The sequence below is a fragment of the Bos taurus genome, chromosome 24, assembly GCF_002263795.3.
Source record: "Bos taurus isolate L1 Dominette 01449 registration number 42190680 breed Hereford chromosome 24, ARS-UCD2.0, whole genome shotgun sequence".
Lineage (NCBI taxonomy): Eukaryota > Metazoa > Chordata > Mammalia > Artiodactyla > Bovidae > Bos > Bos taurus.
The window spans coordinates 40,950,236-40,968,828 of NC_037351.1; the positions used below are offsets into that span (position 1 = coordinate 40,950,236).

Here is an 18,593-nt window from a genome sequence, read left to right on the forward strand (position 1 = left end):
TTCATTTTGTAAGGCAAACGAAGATTAGAAGTTCTTCTCCCTAACCTATGGCTTAACCTACTGATTTCTGCAAAATAATTTGTGGAGAAATATCTCTGTTTTTACTGACCAGATTCTACAGTCAATGATAATATATCTCTTGGTGAGATTTTTTTTTTTTAATATTGACATAGAAAACTTCAAATATGAACAAAAATCGACAGAATTGTACAATGAATCTTCACGTAGCCATCATCTGGCTTAAAAATTGATCAACTTACAGCCCAAATTGCTTTAAATATACCTCCAGTTTATCCTCTCCATTTCTCATTCTATTTTAATGTAAATGCACCTTGGGTTATTGTTGTTTTGGGGGTTTTTTTGCACCTGGTTTTTGTTCTGACATGTGACTGTATAAAATGCCTGAGTCAGTGCTCATTCCACAGATTCTCAAAATAACCCTCAGCCATGTTCCTGAAATCAGTATGTAGATAAAGAGAGATGCAGATACTAAGGTCGCAGTGTTATTTTCTGGCTTTTTTCTCTAATTATAACCATCCCAGGGGGTATGAGATGGTATCTTACTGTGGCTGTGGTTTGCATTTTCCTAATGACTAATGATGATGGGCATTAGAGAAATGTCTGTTCAAGTGCACTGCCCATTTTTATTGGTAAATTGGGTTGTTTGTCTTTTTTCATGACCAAGTAACTTGCTCCACATCACACAGTCGGTTCAAAGCCAGAGGCAGATCCCAAACTCACATATTCACATATTCACACTCCAAACCTGGGCATCTACAACATCCAGATCCAAGAGCACAGCTGTCCAGCCTGTCCACCTCTGACGGCGTCCTCCTCTCCTATCCCCACATGTCTACTGGTCGTATAAAGACTTATGCTGTTAAAATGGAAGCCATAGAGTAAACGTCACTCTAGAGATACGCACCCAATAGAACTGTCTAGATATGTTTTCAGCAAATAATTCTGAGAGCTTGCCACCAGCAGAACCTTAAGAAATTCCTGAAGAATATATTTGATGATTGTGAAAAATTAAAAGATGAGCTAGACAAAAGTTCTAAAATTGTTTGAAAGGGAGCAAAGAAGTTGACAAATGTGAAAATATAAACATTGTATTAAAATAGCATCCATGGTGGGCTTCAAAAAGTGATAAACACTATAGAAAAATTGCATGTAAATTGGGAGTAGTCAGAGATAAGTCCTTTGTAATTTTAGTAGAAAAGGCTAATATGCTAATTAACCTTAGATTTTTAATTATGTATTACTGACACACTGAAATAAATAGGAACCATGAAGATTTATCCAAAAAAGATTTATTCTATTACATGGAGACCCTCAAACATGTTTGAACATAGAGTTTGGGTCTTTTTTAAAAAATCTACATTTAAAGAAAGTTTAAATTCCAGCTTTCTGTGCCTTTACAGTGTATATAGCACTGGCAGATTTTCCCTCTTTTTTTCCAGTCCATAAAAAGAGCTCCTTAATGCTCAGATCCCAGGAGCTGGGAAAGCAGGTCATGGTCAGTGACAGGAAGTACAAGTGCTCGAAACTCCGAACTCGCTGGAAGGTGTTAGGTGAAAATTCTAGAAAAGATTAATTTGACAGATAGCACAGATTAAGAAAAATACTAGAAACCAGAAAAGGCCATCTTTCCTATAGAGGCTCATTTCATTCTATAGACTGCTTCCCTGGATATCGCCAGTTGTTAGCAGAAAGAGGGATGGTACCCCTTTTTTTTTTTAAATCACACTCTCGAGTATTATAGAGATAAATAGCTAGATGATGAAGAAACAACTTTCTTTCACAGCAGTCATTTAAGAAGGGCAAAAAGGGCTCAAATACAGATGCGTTGGATGACATGAGAAAATTAAGCCATGAGTGAAAAATCCTGTGTTTCTAAGGGTGCTATTATAGGAAGAGTGCCCCCCACCGCCACATCAGCACTAGAAGGGAGAGCTCTGTCCACCGAGAGGGATGAGGGACTGCCTGCGGCTGTCCGGAGATTTCTTTGTGAGCTGCAGAAGTGCCGCAGGTGCAAGCTCCCAAAGACAGCAAACGTCTCTGCTGTGTTTTGCTGCAGGGCCGATGCAGGAGACGATATCTGACTTCTGGAGGATGGTGTGGCACGAGAACACAGCGAGCATCGTCATGGTGACCAACCTGGTGGAAGTGGGGCGGGTAAGTGGCCTCTCCGCCTCCCAGTCATCTGTTCCTTCCTTAGACACCTGTGTGAAGGAGGGCAGGAGCCAGCCCTGGATGCAGTGTTGTGTCCTTCCGAAAATGCTAACCACTAGGCTCCTCCTCTGGCTTGCTGTCCTTGCTTATACATTATCAGTAAACATAGCCTGAATTGCTTTCATGTGTTGCGATAGCAACAGACAGGAAAGGCACTCAGGATTTAAAAGCAGTTGTTACCCGGATATTTTGAGCACACAACAACACAAAAACGTAGTGACGCACGCGGGCTGGTGGTTGGGTGTCAGAGCACAAGGGGAGCCCCAGGAGGCAGGCCTGCACTCCCCACCTGGGGGAGAGTCCTCCCTGAGAACAGCCGGAAGCCCAGAGTCAATCCCAGGCTTAGAATTCCAGCATCTCCTCTCGCTTAGATCGTCCCTTTCCTCCCTCTCCTGACCTGTGAAGTGGGGACCACACGCCGCCCCCGAGGCCTTGGGTTGCTTCATCTGTATTAACTGCAGATGAGCTATTTTTATTTAACCAGGAAATTCTTCAGTAGTTAAGATCTCGGTCATAGGATTCAACAGGATTATTCCCAAAGGGGAATTTGAAAGAGAGAAGACACACAGGATGCAGCTGCTCTGCTGAACAGTGAGGCCATTTCCATGGTTCTGCTGAAGGACTGTCACTTCTTAGAGACACTGACATTGTGAGATTTACTCTGCGCCTAGAGATTAGCCTCCAATTGAAATATTAGGGGCAGAAGTGATAGAGGGGTTGTTTCGTAAGATTCTCTGTCAGCCTTAAAAACGAAATCCTGCCACTGACAACTCGGTTGCATCTGCAGGATGTCAGGTCAGGTGAAGTAAGCCACTTAAACAGGGCAGGCACTGGACTATTCCACCCATAGGCGTGAGTGATAGAGAAGAGTCAAGTCACAGAAGCAGAAAGTGCAGGAGTGGGTGCCAGGGATTGGGGGAGGTGAAGCTGGGGTTGATGTTCAGTGGGTATAAGGTCTCAGTTACACCAGAGGCACAAGTTCTAGAGATCTGCTGTACAAAGCTTGCTTGTAGTCAGCAATACAGCGTCACCCACTTAATTTGTTAAGAGGGTAGACCTCATGTCAAGTGCTCTCAGTACACACACACACACACACACACACATGCACAAAGCCCAAAGGCATATAAGAAACCGCAGAAGGTGGTGGATATTGCCCCTGACCTGGGTTGTAGTGATCGTACCAAGGGCATTCACTATGTCAGAAGCCATCCAGTTGTGCGCCTGAAGGTGTCTGTATTGGGTTGGCCCAAAAGTTCATTCGAGCTTTTCCTTAATATCCTACGGAAACCCGAACGAACTTTTGGGCCAACTCAGTACATCAGTTACACTTCAATAAAGCTGTTCTTACAAATGGATTTTCAGAAGGTCTCAGGAAGCACAAACCAGGAAGAAGAGAGACTTAAAAAGTGGGATAGTTAAAATTCTAGCAAAGATGACAAGCCAAAGAACCTGAAAATCCTCCTCTTACAAACATCCTGAAATTGTAGATAAAATGTAAATGAGTTTTAATGTATTTAATATAAAATATAAATGTATATGTAAACATAAATGTTAAAAATGTTTCACTTAGCTCTTAAGAAAGTAAACTACTAGAGAACAGAGAAGAAGCAAGGACTAGAGACCAGAGAAAGGGGGGAGGGGGCAACAGGCTCCCACTAGAGGCTGACGTAATGGTGCCCATGGGTCCTGACAAGTGGGGTAGGGCTTTAGTCTCATGAGCTTGGATCTTGAGTTCTAAAGCCCACCAAGAACAGGAGGTAACACCTTGGACATGTACAGTGCTAAGAATTTGAACTGAGACGGCCACATGAAACCTAAACTCACAAAGGGTAGATGCTCAGATAAAGGGCCAAGGGGGAAATAGGGGAGGGGCAAAGGAGAGGGAAGCCAGCCGGGCACCAGAACAGGGAACTGACAGAGGCAGATGGGTCCTCACTTAGGCTCTGGTGAGAAAACACTTCCACTAATTCACGGGTCAAAGCACAACACCCTCATATCACTCAGAAAATACTTAGAACTGTGAATCATGAAGCATCATGTAGTAAACGTGTAGGATGCCAAGCAAATGGTACCCAAAGTATATCTATGTTCTTCAGGGTTGTTATTAGAAGACTAATTAAGCATCTAATTCAAGAAGATAAATGAGGAACAGGGTAAACTAAAAAAAGAAAACAGTAACAGCAGAGCAGAACGTTATTAAATAAAAATCAAAGAAACAATAATAAAGATCACCGTGATCAAAAAGGTTTTGTGGAAGGACTGATGAAATTGACAACCATCTGGCAATCAGAAGAAAAGAAATCAGAAATAACAAATAGTGGGAATATGATACATTTTTAACATAACAGATAATATGAATCACAATAAATTTGAAAATTTAGATAAAATCAACAATTATCTTAACAAATTTGATTTTCCAAAACTGACTCAAAAAGAAACAGGAATTCTGAAGAGACAAAAATTATTTAAAAAGTGAATTATAGTTAAAAAGTGACCCATGGAAAGCATTACTCCCAATTGTATTATAGATATATTCTGCTAAATACTCAAGGAATGGGTAACTCAAATCTTATAAAAATTATTCTGAGAAGAGAAAAAGAGAGATTATTTTCCCATTTTAAGAGGCTAGTATAACCTTGATATCAAAACCAGATAAGAACATAGCAAAAGGGGAAATGATAGACACCGTGAATCAGGAAGAAATAAATATATCAACAGATCAAAAAATGAGAGCCCAGATGTTGATGTAGGCATTTGTAGGAAAATGTGTAATTAGTGGGAAAAACATGAGCTTTTCCATCAGTTGAACTGGCACTTTTGGTTATTCATGTGGACTAAAAGAAAAGCCCCAAACTAAAAGAAAAGCCCCAAATTGAATACCAAATAAAACCAAAAGTTTTAAATGTTTTAAAACTTTTAGAAGAAAATATGGAGGGCACATTTATGTCCTTTGTTTTAGAAGTGTTTCAAAGAGACCATAAGAAAAGGACAGGGAAAATTGACCGTTAAAATGTAAACGTTTCTGTAAAGGATATTAGTAAAGTGATGAGACAAGAGGGGAGAAGCTACGGGACTATTAGGTAAAGTATAAAAACTGAAAAAGCACAGGTTTACTGCCAACCGTGTAAAAGCCATTTACGCCTTTGGATTCCCTGTCTCTTGGGAGATGCTGAGAGCAGGGAAGCTGGCCTGGGGGGATGCGGGGAGCTCCTTGTATGACCAGCCTAGAAGGGGTCGCTGAGCTCCCCACCACTGGCCCCCACCTGGGCAGTGTAGATATCATGCCACTGTTTTATAGGGATTTTGTAAAGATTAAATGAGTCTCTAGATGGCAGGTGGTTAGAGAAGTTCCCGCCCCATTCTGAGGACTTCCTAAACGTAAGTATTAAGGTAACCCTTACCTTTTCTCCAGCACAACTGAGACCTCTAGTGGCATTTATGAATTATCTTCCTTGGGACTTCCCAGGTGGTCCAGTGGCTAAGACCATACTCCCAATGTAGGGCCCCAAGTTCCATCCCTGGCCAGGAAACTAGATCCCATGTGCCACAACTAAAGATCCTACATGCTGAAACTAAGACTGGGCACAACCAAATAAGTAAACAAATAAATAAATACTTAAAAATAAATAAATTACCTTTTCACCCCCAAATCAGTAGTTTCCTATAAAAGCAGTAATGACTACTGAAAAAAACAAATTTTCAACTCTGCCATAAAAGCAACAAACTCCTTTCAGGGAGGAGACAGCATTATAAATTTGTGGTCTCTCCCTCCTAGAGCTTAGGAAATGCCCAGCAAAGCTAACAAAGGAGAATTTGCCCCACCTACAGCAGTTGGTATCCACCAGGTTCACTGCGAAACAGCCCAGCTCAGTGTTTTACCTGTTTCTTCCCCTGAAATGTATGATTGATTCTGAGTCCTCACTCATCTCACACACACGTGTTGACTGCCTCGTGTGCTGAGGAGGAAGAGATATGGAGACTGCTTCACACTGCTTTGCTTTCCCGATAACAATATTCATTGAGTTATTTACCAGATTTTATGTATACTCAAAGCTATGGTCTTTCCAGTAGTCATGTGTAGATGTGAGAGTTGGACCATAAAGAAGGCTGAGTGCTGAAGAATTGATGCTTTTGTACTGTGGTATTGAAGAAGACTCTTGAGAGTCCTTTGGACAGCAAGGAGATCAAACCAATCAATCCTAAAGGAAATCAACCCTGAATATTCAATATCCCTGGAAGGACTGATAGTGAAACTGAAGCTCCAATACTTTCGCCACCTGATGTGAAGAGCCAACTCACTGGCAAAGTCCCTGATGCTGGGAAAGACTGAAGGCAGGAGGAGAAGGGGGCAACAGAGGATGAGATGGTAGGATGGCATCATTGACTCAATGGACATGAGTTTGAGCAAACTCTAGGAGCTAGTGAAGGGCAGGGAAGCCTGGTGTGCTGCAGTCCCTGGGGTCACAAAGAGTCAGACACGACTTAGCGACTGAACAACAACATATTTGCATCAGAGCTCACTTAAAATCCTCTGGAGAAGGAAATGGCAACCCACTCCAGTATTCTTGCCTGGAAAATCTCATGGACGGAGGAGCATGGTAGGCTACAGTCCATGGGGTCGCAAAGAGTTGAACACGACTGAGCAACTTCACTTCACTTCAGTTAAAATAATCCCAAGATAAATTATTTTGAAAAGTAAGTAATTATTAAAAATAACAACCACTACTGGATTTTTCTTTAAATAAAGGCATGTGCGTATTTTTTGCTTAATTGAAATTTCAAAATGTGCTGTCTCAGGACCCAGTGACTAGATATGAGCTGTTCTCATATGATAAACCCTCTTTCTTTAAGGAAAGATCGGGACAGCATGGTGTTTGGCTAACAGATCAAAGGAAGACCATGCTGTGAAATTATTCCAGTGAAAAAGCCGCAGACCCTAGAGCCCACTGTCTGTTGGACGCGGCACCTTTTAGTGGGATGCAGGCTTCACTCTGAGTTGCCTGCCTTGGAATAAATAGGTGGCCTCTGTTCCTTCCATCAGGACCCGTCCCATGCAAGGTGGCCCCTATTGACATTTTTGATGGAAACAATTCTTTCTGACAAATAGCCATGGACACTTCAGCTAATAGTGTGCAGCTGAAGGGGAGAGCAGGGGCCACGGTTCAAGTTCAGCCTTAAATGGAAGCCCACAGCCTCACAGAACTCAGGAATTTTAGGTCTGGTAAGCTTATTTAAAAAAAAAAAAAAAATCCTTCCAGATCCTCACCCAGTTTGCAGGGACGTGGTAAGCTCTAAGAGTCCTGCCCTGCCACCATCAGCCCCGTGGACTGGCCTGAATTCAATTAGTGATGTGCTTCATGGCGTCTGTCCTTGAAACGTCTGGTGCGATCTGGGGGTGTTGACAAGAGGTCACATGCCCTCTGGGAAAAGGTCATACCTCATTCCAGGCCATTTCCCATTGTTCATCCTGCACATTTGTCAAGAGACGACATGCCCACGTTCCACGCTTGGAAACAGCGACGACAAACCACTGAAGAAATGAAAATGACATGGTTTTTAAGGGCAGCAACTAGCTGCTTACCATGTTGACTGCAAGCAGCGGGTGCTTCATGAATCAGGCATGAGCCAGGCCGACGCTGTTTGTTTACACAGACTTGATTCATTAAGTCAGAGCCCGGCAGCTTTCCCCGATCTCTGCCCCGGAGCGCCCTGCATTAGGCCGCTGTAATTGCCCCTGTTGGAGCCTCTAGGAGGCCTCCGGTCCCAGCACCTGTGCAGAGGACTCAGAAACCACACTTCCCTCCTGCAGGGCTCCCCCCATACACCTGCCAGGACCCGTCATTATCTAAGGCTTCCTGGTCGCCCCTGCGCATCCCCCGCAGCCCGTGTGTTGTGGGAAGGGACGCTTGTCAGTTTCCTTGGCACCTGCCGACAGCCGCACACCTGGCATGTAAATTGCGTCGGATGTTGTGGTTGTTTTCCCTCTTTAATGAACCCACCGGAGGGACCCCAAGCTCTTTATCCAACGCCTGGTTCCCAGGAACTCCCACCGACTCCGCTGTGTTGTTGTACTAATTCATCTGCCAAAAGTCTGGGAACCCAGTCTGGGGCTCTCCCAAAGGAGGTTCTTTTTTGCACTGGTAATTTAAGCTAATGATTTCTAAACATATTTAGTCAGTTTGATGAAGACTTCATTAGGATGTAACTGTTTATTAAAAATCCAAATGAGGTCTCGGAGTAATGTAGGAAGATGATTGTTGAGCTGCCCTGAATAGTTCTGATAACAGGTGGTAAAGGGTCTTGGAGCCAAGAAACCAGAGATGCTCACCCCCATCAATATATAATGGATGCAAGGGAACTGATGGATGCTTTAAAGATTATCATCTTCCCAAAGAGATTGTCTTGAAATTCCTTTCACGTGTGTCACTAAAAGAGTAACAAAAGAAAAAAGTTAAGATGAACACTGGATGTCAGAATAAGCTCTAATGCACATACAAGATGGGCTTCCCTGGTGGCTCAGATGGTAAAGAATCTGCCTGCCAATGCAGGAGACCCAGGTTTGATCCCTGGGTTGGGAAGATCCCCTGGAGAAGGGAACGGCTACCCATTCCAGTATTCTTGCCTGGGGAGTCCCATAGACAGAGGACCCTGCCGGGCTATAGTCCATGGAGTCACAAAGTGTCGGACATGACTGAGCGACTAACACTTTCACTTCTTCACCTACAAGGAAGATGTATTAAGGTTCCAAGTGCACCTGGAGCCTTAATACAAAGAACACTTGCTTTTCTACAAAAACCCACCAGATCCAAGATCAATGGAAGAAGTAAGAGAGAGGAAAGATTTTCCCCTTAATAACATGTGGAAATAGTTTAATAGTAAAATAATAATAATAATAACGTAGGTAATATGTAGCAGTACAAAATAATAGTTTTTTTACAGAATCTCTTAAGTTGTTCCAAGACATCCAGTTCGTACGTGAAAGGGAAGAGAGATTATTTTTGTAGGCATTACTGAAATTTTTCTGTCTTGAACTCTCATGATTCAAAAAGATCGAACTTTCATCGATCTTTTTTTTTAACGAATTGGGTATTTAAGATTGACATTTTGTGACCTGAGTAAAGATAGCCTTAACCTTTGATGAATTTATACTCATTCAGTAAGTATTCCTCTGCATTTTGATACACCATCAACCATCATATTAATGTAGCTGATTCAAGCCTTGCCTTCCTCTGTAACTTTAAGATAAAACTAGGAAAACAGGCAAAGTCTGCACTATCCCATTTTACAACTGAAGAATGGAGGCACCAAGAGAGGGACACACGCCAATCATTGTCCTCGGTGGTAGCAAGTCTCCATCCTTCCGCAGGATGATTTAAATTTCAGGAATGGCTAAAAGTCAAGGCCAATCTGCTGAACAAGGTGAGGAACAAGCAGCCTGGGTATATGTGTTTCTTCAAAGTGCTGATGATTTGTCATCGAGTTAGGTAGGAGAGAAAAGGAACAGGACATTTACCAGGGAGGTCTGCAAGATGACACTTGGAATTCCACAGGAGGCATCGGGCCACTTGTTTCTTTACAGCAGATGAAATGTTACGGATAAGGATGTGATGTTGTATGTATTCTAAGTATTGAATAATCTCTTCATTAAGAGATGCTAATGGAAGACCAGATAGAAAACCAGAAGCCCTGCAGGAGGAGGTTGAGGCAGGAGCCTGAAGAGGGACTTGCTGGTGCCGTGAAGTGATTCTCCCAGATTCACACCATCCAGACCTCTAGCGGTTAAAGCAGGCTTCAGATGTGCTTCCCAGAGGAGAGGGCAGGGCCGAATGTGGCAGGTGTCGGAGGGAGGAGCTGGGAACCTAGGGCAGGCCAGGTACTGTTTTAGGCAGACGGTCTCACTTACTCTCCAGTCTCCCTAAAAACAATGCTACAGTCCCATTTTGTGCACGAGAAACCTGAGGCTCAGCGGTACCCATCATCAGCTGCAACACAAGTCAGCAAGAAAAACGCAAGTGCACCTCCATCTGACTTCATCACACAGGGGCCAGAGAAATCTGGATATTTAACCGAGTGAATGTTCTCATTGCTGTGGGATCTCTGTTGAAGACAAAAAGTCCTGCACACTATAGACCTGTTCTCTTGGAAGCTTCGCTGGCAGGTGGCTCTTAACCAGGGCTCTTCAGTCACTGTGCTTCCCTGCAACGTCCCCACTCTTGTCAACAGCGTGCCCAGCAAAGCCACGCTCAGCTGGCCCCTGACACAGCTGTTAATAGAACTGTGGTCACTCTCTCTGGATGTCTTTTTAGAAAAAGTCTGCCCGAAAATCCCTTAGTGGATCAAAACTTGTACCAGTGCCTTTGTCTTTTTTCCTGCCTGCCGCCTCCTCGATGGTTTTATCTGTTCAGTGGGGCAGTGGTGGCCAAAATGAAGGGCTGACTTCATCCTCCATGATCACAGACTCTTTATCAAAATGAGTCCTTGGCCCAGCACAGAGCACAGAAACAGACCTTTACGGTCTGCCCCAGCCTCCGTCCTGCCGCCCGAAGAGCTGGTGATACAGGAGTATCCACGAAACAGAGCCACTTGTGATCAGGGATACGAATGGAGGATGCTGCCATCGGATGTGTCTTTTCTTCCTGCCCCTTGCCCTCCTACTCCCTCCCACCCCAAGAGGCAAGACAGCTAAAGTATTTCAGGGCTGTCTGTTCGGTATCTGTCCCTGAAGCCGGGCCTGGAGAGACTGAAGACAGCATAACTGACCGTGAGCCCCTCCTCCAAAGAGCTCTGCTCTTGGGACCTGTCCGCAGCCTCTCCCAGCCACCATCCACTCGTCTCTGGAGTGAGTCCCTCTCAGTCCCTGGGCCGGCCTCTTGTTCCCTCCTTTCAGGACTCGAGCCAGGGTGATAAGGAAGCAGGGGGCGGGTAGGCCGGCTCTGGCCCCTGCTGGCTTACCCCTCGAGCTGGCCACTGATGAGGTCACGGTGATGAGAACCCAGGGTCTCAAAGCAGAGTCCAGGCAGGAAGAGCTGGGTCTGACAGTTGTGATACTCTGGAAGAGAAGTGTTTGGAAACTGTCTCTGTGGCTCCTCTCAGCTCTACTGGGTGGGAAGCTCTCCCCACCCCCAAGTCACAGGACGCTTTCCTAATTCCTGCGTGCATGCAAGCATGCTCAGTCATGCCCAACTCTTTACAACCCCACCAGGCTCCTCTGTCCGTGGGATTCCCCAGGCAAGAATACTGGACTGGGTTGCCATGCCCTCTTCCAAAGACACCCTGAAGGTCACAGTAATGTGTGGCCAGCCTGGGAGCTACAGCCTGAGTGTCCGGGGGTCTCTGATTTTATTGTACATGGGATCATTTGGGCTGCTGGCTAAAAATGACCCTTTGTGAAGGCAGTTAGAAATCCAGGAGTTATTCTGCTTCCTGTACTGTTTCACGTTTGTGAATTTTAAAGCCAGCAACCATGCCCCGTTGGAGGCAGGAGCCCATCATGCACCCCCGCCACCCTCCACAATGACGGGCAGGCAGCAGCCTCAGCCACAGGGTGCCTGAGTGATGGCCGGATGGAAGCGGCGCTGAGACGCCGGGTAACTGGCATTCTGGGCTGAAGACTGTCCGGTGCCTTAGGTGGTGAGGCCGTGCGGGGAGCATTGGGCTGCAGCGGGGCAGCATGGTCAGAGGAGAGGAGCATCTGGTTCTTCCACGCCTGGGCTCCAACAGACACCCGGTAACCACTGGTCTAAACATCCATGTCTGCAGAACATAAAGGCCAGGAGGCGACTCAAGCCCCGACTCCTCCGACTGGAGAGCCTGCATCCAGAAGGAAACATACTTTCCTCTTGACACAAGTCCAAGCAGTTAAAAAGATACTAAAGTGAACCCAATTTAGAAAGCTTTTGAGTAGGCTGAAAACAGATGTGGCAAGCCATTTCAGGATATTTTGGGAGATGAGATGGGAGGGCGGGATGCAGAATGGCTCCGCTGCTGCTTCTGGACACGCCCAGCCAGGTGCCTCTGCTCGAAGAAGGCTGCCCACAAACATCTCTTTGGAAGGAGGCTTCCTTTCTCCTAATGACCGCTCCTCTGGACCCCAGGGGCAGAAATAAGCAATAGAAAGCCCTCTGCTTGCCTGCAGGTAATAAGCAGGCCCTCACCCAGTGTCATAGCAACAGAACTGGCACGTCCTATCGGACCATCAACAGAGAGCTCACACCCATGGAGGAAAGACTTTGAAGGGGTGTGGCATTTGAGATACTCTTCAAAGAACAGATGAAATGTTCAGCTGGACAAATTGTGTGACTGGGAGGGGCCTGAGTAAGAGTCTGGACCGTGAGGTCTGCTGGGGGATCAGGCAGACCACTTGTCTCTGAACATAAAATACATGTGGCTCGAAAGAAGGGTAATAAAAATATAAGAATGAAGATGCTAGTCTAGTTGTAGCCAAGTACAAAAAAGACCTGTACATGCCAGGCCAAAGTTAATTTCTCTTTAATTTCATGGGCAGTCATTGGAAATAGAAGTTTACTGAGCAGAGCAAGTCAGTGCCAGAGGGACCACACTTGGAAGGGTTTTTGCAGCTTCTTGAGGAGGGGATGTCCACACAGGAAGTTAGCAGAGCCTTAACGAAGATGGTGGCGGAGGGAATAAAAAGCTGGAAAACGTATTTGAAAGCTGTTTCAACCGCTTGCTCGACTTGGCACTTGGTTGGGTTTTGGAGAAGGATCTCCAGGTTTTATGCTTGGGTGACTGAAGAAATCATTAACACGGGGAGTTCACCAGGTTTTGTACACTGAATTTACTTAGACAAAAAATGAATCTGCAATTGTAACTTGAGAAAAACACATAGTTATTGCCTTCTTCAGAAAAAAAAAAATCTCTAATCTTGACTTTTGGCTCCAATTTCCTGCTCGGTCTCCTCCAAAATGTTCCATCAATTTCTAAAACTAGAAGAAATTTAAAGTTCAGAGGAGCTAAAATATTGCAAGCCACCTTTTGTAGTTTATTTTTCCAGGCCACTCCTGAGTAGAAATAGACAGGAAATGAATGGTTACTGTAACTGGGATATTTGCAGTATAAATACAATCTGTTAACTTTAGACCATTTTCCTAGGTTTTATTCCTCCCATGACTCAAATTGTGTTTTATTCTGGGGAGAGAAAAAAATATACAGGTGATCTAAAAAGAACAAAGTTAAGCTATATTTCTGATTTTGTGCACAAATTGTATCCTATAAATTATACTGTGACCCATCATTTAGAGAACTCCAAAAAAAAAAAAAAAAACCCACTTTAGCCTCATTTCCTTTGTGTTTTCTAAAGGTCAAATGCTGCAAATACTGGCCAGATGACACGGAGATCTATAAAGACATTAAAGTTACCCTAATAGAAACAGAGCTACTGGCAGAATATGTGATAAGAACATTTGCTGTTGAAAAGGTAAGCTTTCACACTATTTTTGAAAAGCTACAGTCAGACATTAGTGATACCAGCCTCATTAACTTATCCGGGATAATTCATCTGTGGTCTCACCTGAACGCAGGTAGGCTGTAGCCAGTGATGACTCAGGACTGCATCCTACCTTCTGGTCCTGCAGCACCTCACTTCCATCTTTGAAGCAAATCATTCCCATTTCATAGGAATATGTATTTTGCTGCTAATCCAAAAGATACACCTAGGTGTCCACTTCCTTTTTCTTTTCAACCTGGTTGGTATTGTTCAGCCCGTCTCTCTCTCCTTGTTCAGAGGCAGTTGATAAATGTCCTTCATGCTGTATGTCCATGTGGGTTCCCCGGTACTGAGTTAGCATCAGTGTGGAGACACGGGTTCTAACTCCTCCTGGATACCCTTCACGTCCTCAAGCCTTTCTCAGCCTGTGGTTTCATGCAGATGATGGACTTTCCAGGTGGAAGTGTCTGCCTGGAAACAGACACTTTTTCTGTAGACGTGGGATGCTTCTGCATGAACCAGCTTCTCCATTCACTCACTCCCATGCTGGTTTCAGCCCTTGGTCCCTGCGGGTGCGGCATCCCAAATGCTCATCCCATGCGCATGGATGGGGCTGCTGCTCTGAGCATAACAGGGAATCTCCTTACCCCCCTCTTTCTGCCGACATAGGGAGGGCCCGGAGGAGAAGCACACTGCAGTCCATCCCGAGAAGTGTCACAGGTAGGCTGCGGGGGGCGGGGAGTGGAGATGATGTGTCCGGCGAGTTCTCTGCCTTGCTGTCCTCCAAGAAGGGGACCCCTGCTGTTGTCTGTGGAGTCCCCAGGCTTCTGTCCAGAGCTGGTTCTCTGCAGCCAAGCCCTACGCTGCACCTAGCGATGCTGGCACGAGTTGCCCAGTGGTGGGTTCCCTTAGAGACCCCAGCGTTGTAAGTGAACCTTTGGGCAGTTGGTTCCAGCCCTTCTTCCCCCTGGATATCAACGCAGTCTCCAGACTAACGAGACCAGTTGTGGGGAATAAAGAAATGGCAGCGTTTGCTTCCTGGCTCATTTACCCCAATGTTTTTAACACCTCTCCTGACTTTCAAAACCCTATTTGTCATAGAATCACAAGGCTGAAGAGACTTTCGTTTATTTTAATCTGTTTCTCGTACTATTTAGCATTTTTTTTTCCCTTAGCCTGTCTTTTTTAATAAGCAGACAGGAGGCTTGAAGACTTCAAAGAATGTGGAGTTCTGGTTGACTCAATTCTTTAAGTTCTGAACCTCACACTTTGATGTCAGTTTTTTTTTTTTTTTTTTTTCCTTTTTAGGCAGAATCAGGAGGGAAAAAAAGAAAAGCATATGGAGGATTTTTGTATGGCTCTTGGCAAGAGCACTCATGAATAACTGCATTAAAACAGATAGTGATAAAAGACCCCGAATATTTTTTTTCTTTAAGAAAAAAATCATCCGAAAGCCATCACTTAAACATGGAGTTCTTTGAACAATAGTCAGCTCTCTAATAAGCTGAAAATGCATCTCAGTGGCTAAAGGAAGGATTTGTTTGTTTCTTTGCTCTTTTTTTAACCTCTTAGTGTTCTCTATCCCAGCTGCACAGAAATGTTTCTGAAACACCCAGGTATTTTAGTCCTAAGACAGCCAGCAAAGAGCTGGTGGAAGGAAAGGAAGGATGAGGAGCTTGTTAAAGCATTTGGGGAAATCAGAATGACATGTTAGTGATTTTCTAACCAGCAATTGGAATCTTTAAGGAAAACAAATCGTTAGTACTTCTGCGGAGCACTTCTTGTAGGTTTTAAACTTCCTCATTAGAAAGGAAACTTTAAAAAAAAAAAAGAGAGAGAGAGAGAAACAGCCAAGTGAAGTGTGTGCTTTGCGAGTCCTGCAGTTCTGATTCTATTTTGAGAGGATTTACATCAAGGGACCTAAAGGTGAAAAATAGGTTTGGGCTTCATTCTGCAAACAAGCAGGAAGGTTTGCAATTTGAAACTGATCAATGCCTGTTTTGCATGGGGTGGTCCTCTCTCCTTTCCCATGAGGCTGATGACCCGGAGCTGAACAGATGTTAAATGACAAAGTGCCCATCCTGGCTAGAGGAAGACAGCTGAAAAGCTTCTGTGGATCTAAGCTGTCAGGGGAATCTATCCTCACTGATGCTGGCAGCAAGGAAGTTGGCTACAGACACCAAATTCCCTCTGCAAGGAGGTGCCTGGGGCTCAGAAAAGCAGGAATATGGCCTGAAACCTGTCAGAAGGAACACGCACCTAGGGATTCATTATCCCACACTTATTTATCAAGCACACTGTCTGGATTAGGCTCTACTAGGCATCTTCCTTCCCATTAAAGTACAAGGAGAATGAAGTAAATACCACACCTTCTGTTGTTGTTGTTCAGTCACTAAGTTGTGTCCAACTCTGTGACCCCATGGACTGCAGCAGACTTTCCTATCCAGACTTTCCTATCCCTCACTATTTTCCGGAGCTTGCTCAAACTCATGTCCATTGAGTCAGTGATGCCATCCCACCATCTCATCCTTTGTCGCCCCTTCTCCTCTTGCCCTCAATCTTTCCCAGCATCAGGGTCTTTTCCAATGAGTTGGCTCTTCACCTAAGGTGGCCAAAGTATCGGAGCTTCAGCTTCAGTATCAGTCCTTCCAATGAAGATTCAATTGATTTCCTTTAGGATTGACTGGTTTGATCTCCTTCCCAAGGGACTTTCAAGGGTCTTCTCCAGTACCACAGTTCGAAAGCATCAACTCTTTGGCGCTCAGCCTTCTTTGTGGTCCAACTCTCACATCCATACATGACTACTGGAAAGACCATAGCTTTGGCTATACAGACACCTTTACATAGCATTAATATTTATTACAATTTATATATATAATGATGATACTGATTTATACCACATTAAGTCTTGTTGAGCAAACTCTGGGAGACAGTGGAGGACAGAGGAGTCTGGCATGCAACAGTCCATGGGGTCACAAAGAGTCAGACACAACTTAGTAACTGAACAACAACAAAATCTTGTTAATGAAAAACAAAAATATACTTGATATCAACTTGCAACATGTTGGGGCTGTGATCACCAATCACATCTATGATCTATCCCCCCAAATATATTACAAAACAGCATAAGAGGGAACTGCCGCATCCGTGAACAAGAGTGAGAAGTGACTCAGAAGCCACTCCATTGCTCGTCTCATCAGTAGTGAGCACATTAGAGATCAAGGTTTATTTTGGAAAGAGGTTTGCTGCATCCCAGACACTGACATTTACCCTGCTAAGAGAATAAGCCTTGCATCAGTTGGCCGCCCCTTTCCCACCCCATGATGGATGGAGTTCAGAATCTGGGGATGCTAGATCTGAAACCTAGAAAAAGAAGTGCTCAAAAAAATTAAAATTAACAGTGTATCGGGGACATAAGTGCTCTCTTGTCCTCTTTGGAATGAAGAAATATTTGTTATAGGCTATCCCCTTTCCTGGGACCACCCTTGTGCCGTCGTCCTACGTAAACCAGGGGAGCACTCGGGTGGCACAACCTCACCATTTGTCTTCTGATGGAGGCTTTGGCCAACTGTCATCATGGTTTCAGCAAGAGGAAATGTGGGCTCCTAACCACCTAGGAATCTTGCTCTGAGGTCACAGAGCGTATTTAGCAGATGACAGTGTTGATTTTCCTTTGTGAATCCCTGACGGCTTAATTCCTTAATGCTTAAACCAACTAAAGAACAGCATGATTTTCTAAGAGAAATGAAGCTTCCACACTTCTGTGTTATTAAACCAAGGAAAATGAACGCCCTGATAGCAGACAACTCTTATCTTTAGAACATATAGTTGTTGGCCTCTTCTGATCTTTCAAAGCACATAAATTTCTTCCTGGCTAAGTTTCCACAAACTGTGACTGATGGTGAACAAAGGGTTCCTGGACGGTTTGTGTTGAGATAGTAAGACCACCCCCAGGGCCTAACACAGAGATGGTGTCCAGGAAACAGTGCTAGAAAGAGAGAAGGGGGAAAGTCAAGTTTTATCTCAGGTTACCTGCAGCCTTGATTCTGGAAGTAATTGTTTTCAAAACAGACTCTTGTTTTAAAACACAGTCTTCCTGCATAGATTCATAGTTAGGAAGAAAAAAATGGATAAAAATCAATTTAAAGTACTTAATTGCTCAATCACATCCAATTCTTTGCAACCCCATGGACTATAGCCCACCAGGCTTCCTGTCCATGGGAGTCTCCAGGCAAGAATACTGGAGTGGGTTACCATTTCCTTCTCCAGGAGATCTTCCTGAACCCAGAGATGGAACCCATGTCTCCTTCATTGGCAGCTCAGATTCCCTGAGCCATCAGGGAAGCCCATAAATCAACTTAGTTATTCTCAAAACAAAAGTAAATTTTAAAAAAATGCTTGAAGTCTGTTTCCTTCTGCCTCCCCTTCAGTTGTATGGCAGACCACCCTCCCTCTTCAGTTTACTGATCTAACATAGAATTCCAGCAAAAATATCTATTGGTTTCCATGGTCCGTATATGCTGACATGCCTACTTCCTGAAAGCCAACCACTGAAGACACCTCTGTCACTCTAGACCCTGGAGTCAGACCTGAAGAGCTGCGTTTGCATCTGATTGTTGGTGACCAGATGCATGGATTCAGTGTTTACCCCAATTAGAAACAGAAGTCTAACAAACTTGAGTTCCAATGAAAAGTGGTCCTCTGGCCTGTCTGGATGGAAGCTGTCCTAGGAGCCTTCCTGTACACATAGGCGTGTGCACAGCCCAAGTGCCCGGCACAGATGGCACCAGGACACGGAAGAACTGAGCAGGAGTCTGCATCTCAGCTGCTTGTCTTGAGACATAAAAACACCTTAGACCCCTCCCACCCCCAATCTGTGTCTCGGGGCTTGCTCCTCACACCATAGGGTGTGAGTGAC

The 18,593-nt window shown here is 44.5% G+C and overlaps 1 protein-coding gene and 1 non-coding gene across 7 annotated transcripts in view; both read left to right on the forward strand.

Moving 5' to 3' along the window:
- Positions 1-18,593, forward strand: part of PTPRM (protein tyrosine phosphatase receptor type M) — a 665,201-nt gene that overhangs the window by 620,215 nt on the left and 26,393 nt on the right. For 4 of the 6 annotated variants that reach the window (XM_059881042.1, XM_024984488.2, XM_010818951.4 and 1 more), the window contains 3 exons: positions 2,078-2,175; positions 13,550-13,666; positions 14,345-14,395. In XM_059881042.1, the coding sequence (XP_059737025.1) occupies positions 2,078-2,175; positions 13,550-13,666; positions 14,345-14,395 (266 nt within the window). The remainder of the gene's footprint in view (positions 1-2,077; positions 2,176-13,549; positions 13,667-14,344; positions 14,396-18,593) is intronic. The other 2 variants (XM_024984489.2, XM_005224296.5) reach the window with 1 other exon arrangement.
- MIR2285O-4 (microRNA mir-2285o-4) lies at positions 3,469-3,546 on the forward strand. Its single transcript, NR_107772.1, has one exon. It is a non-coding gene; the product is annotated as a microRNA mir-2285o-4 (primary transcript).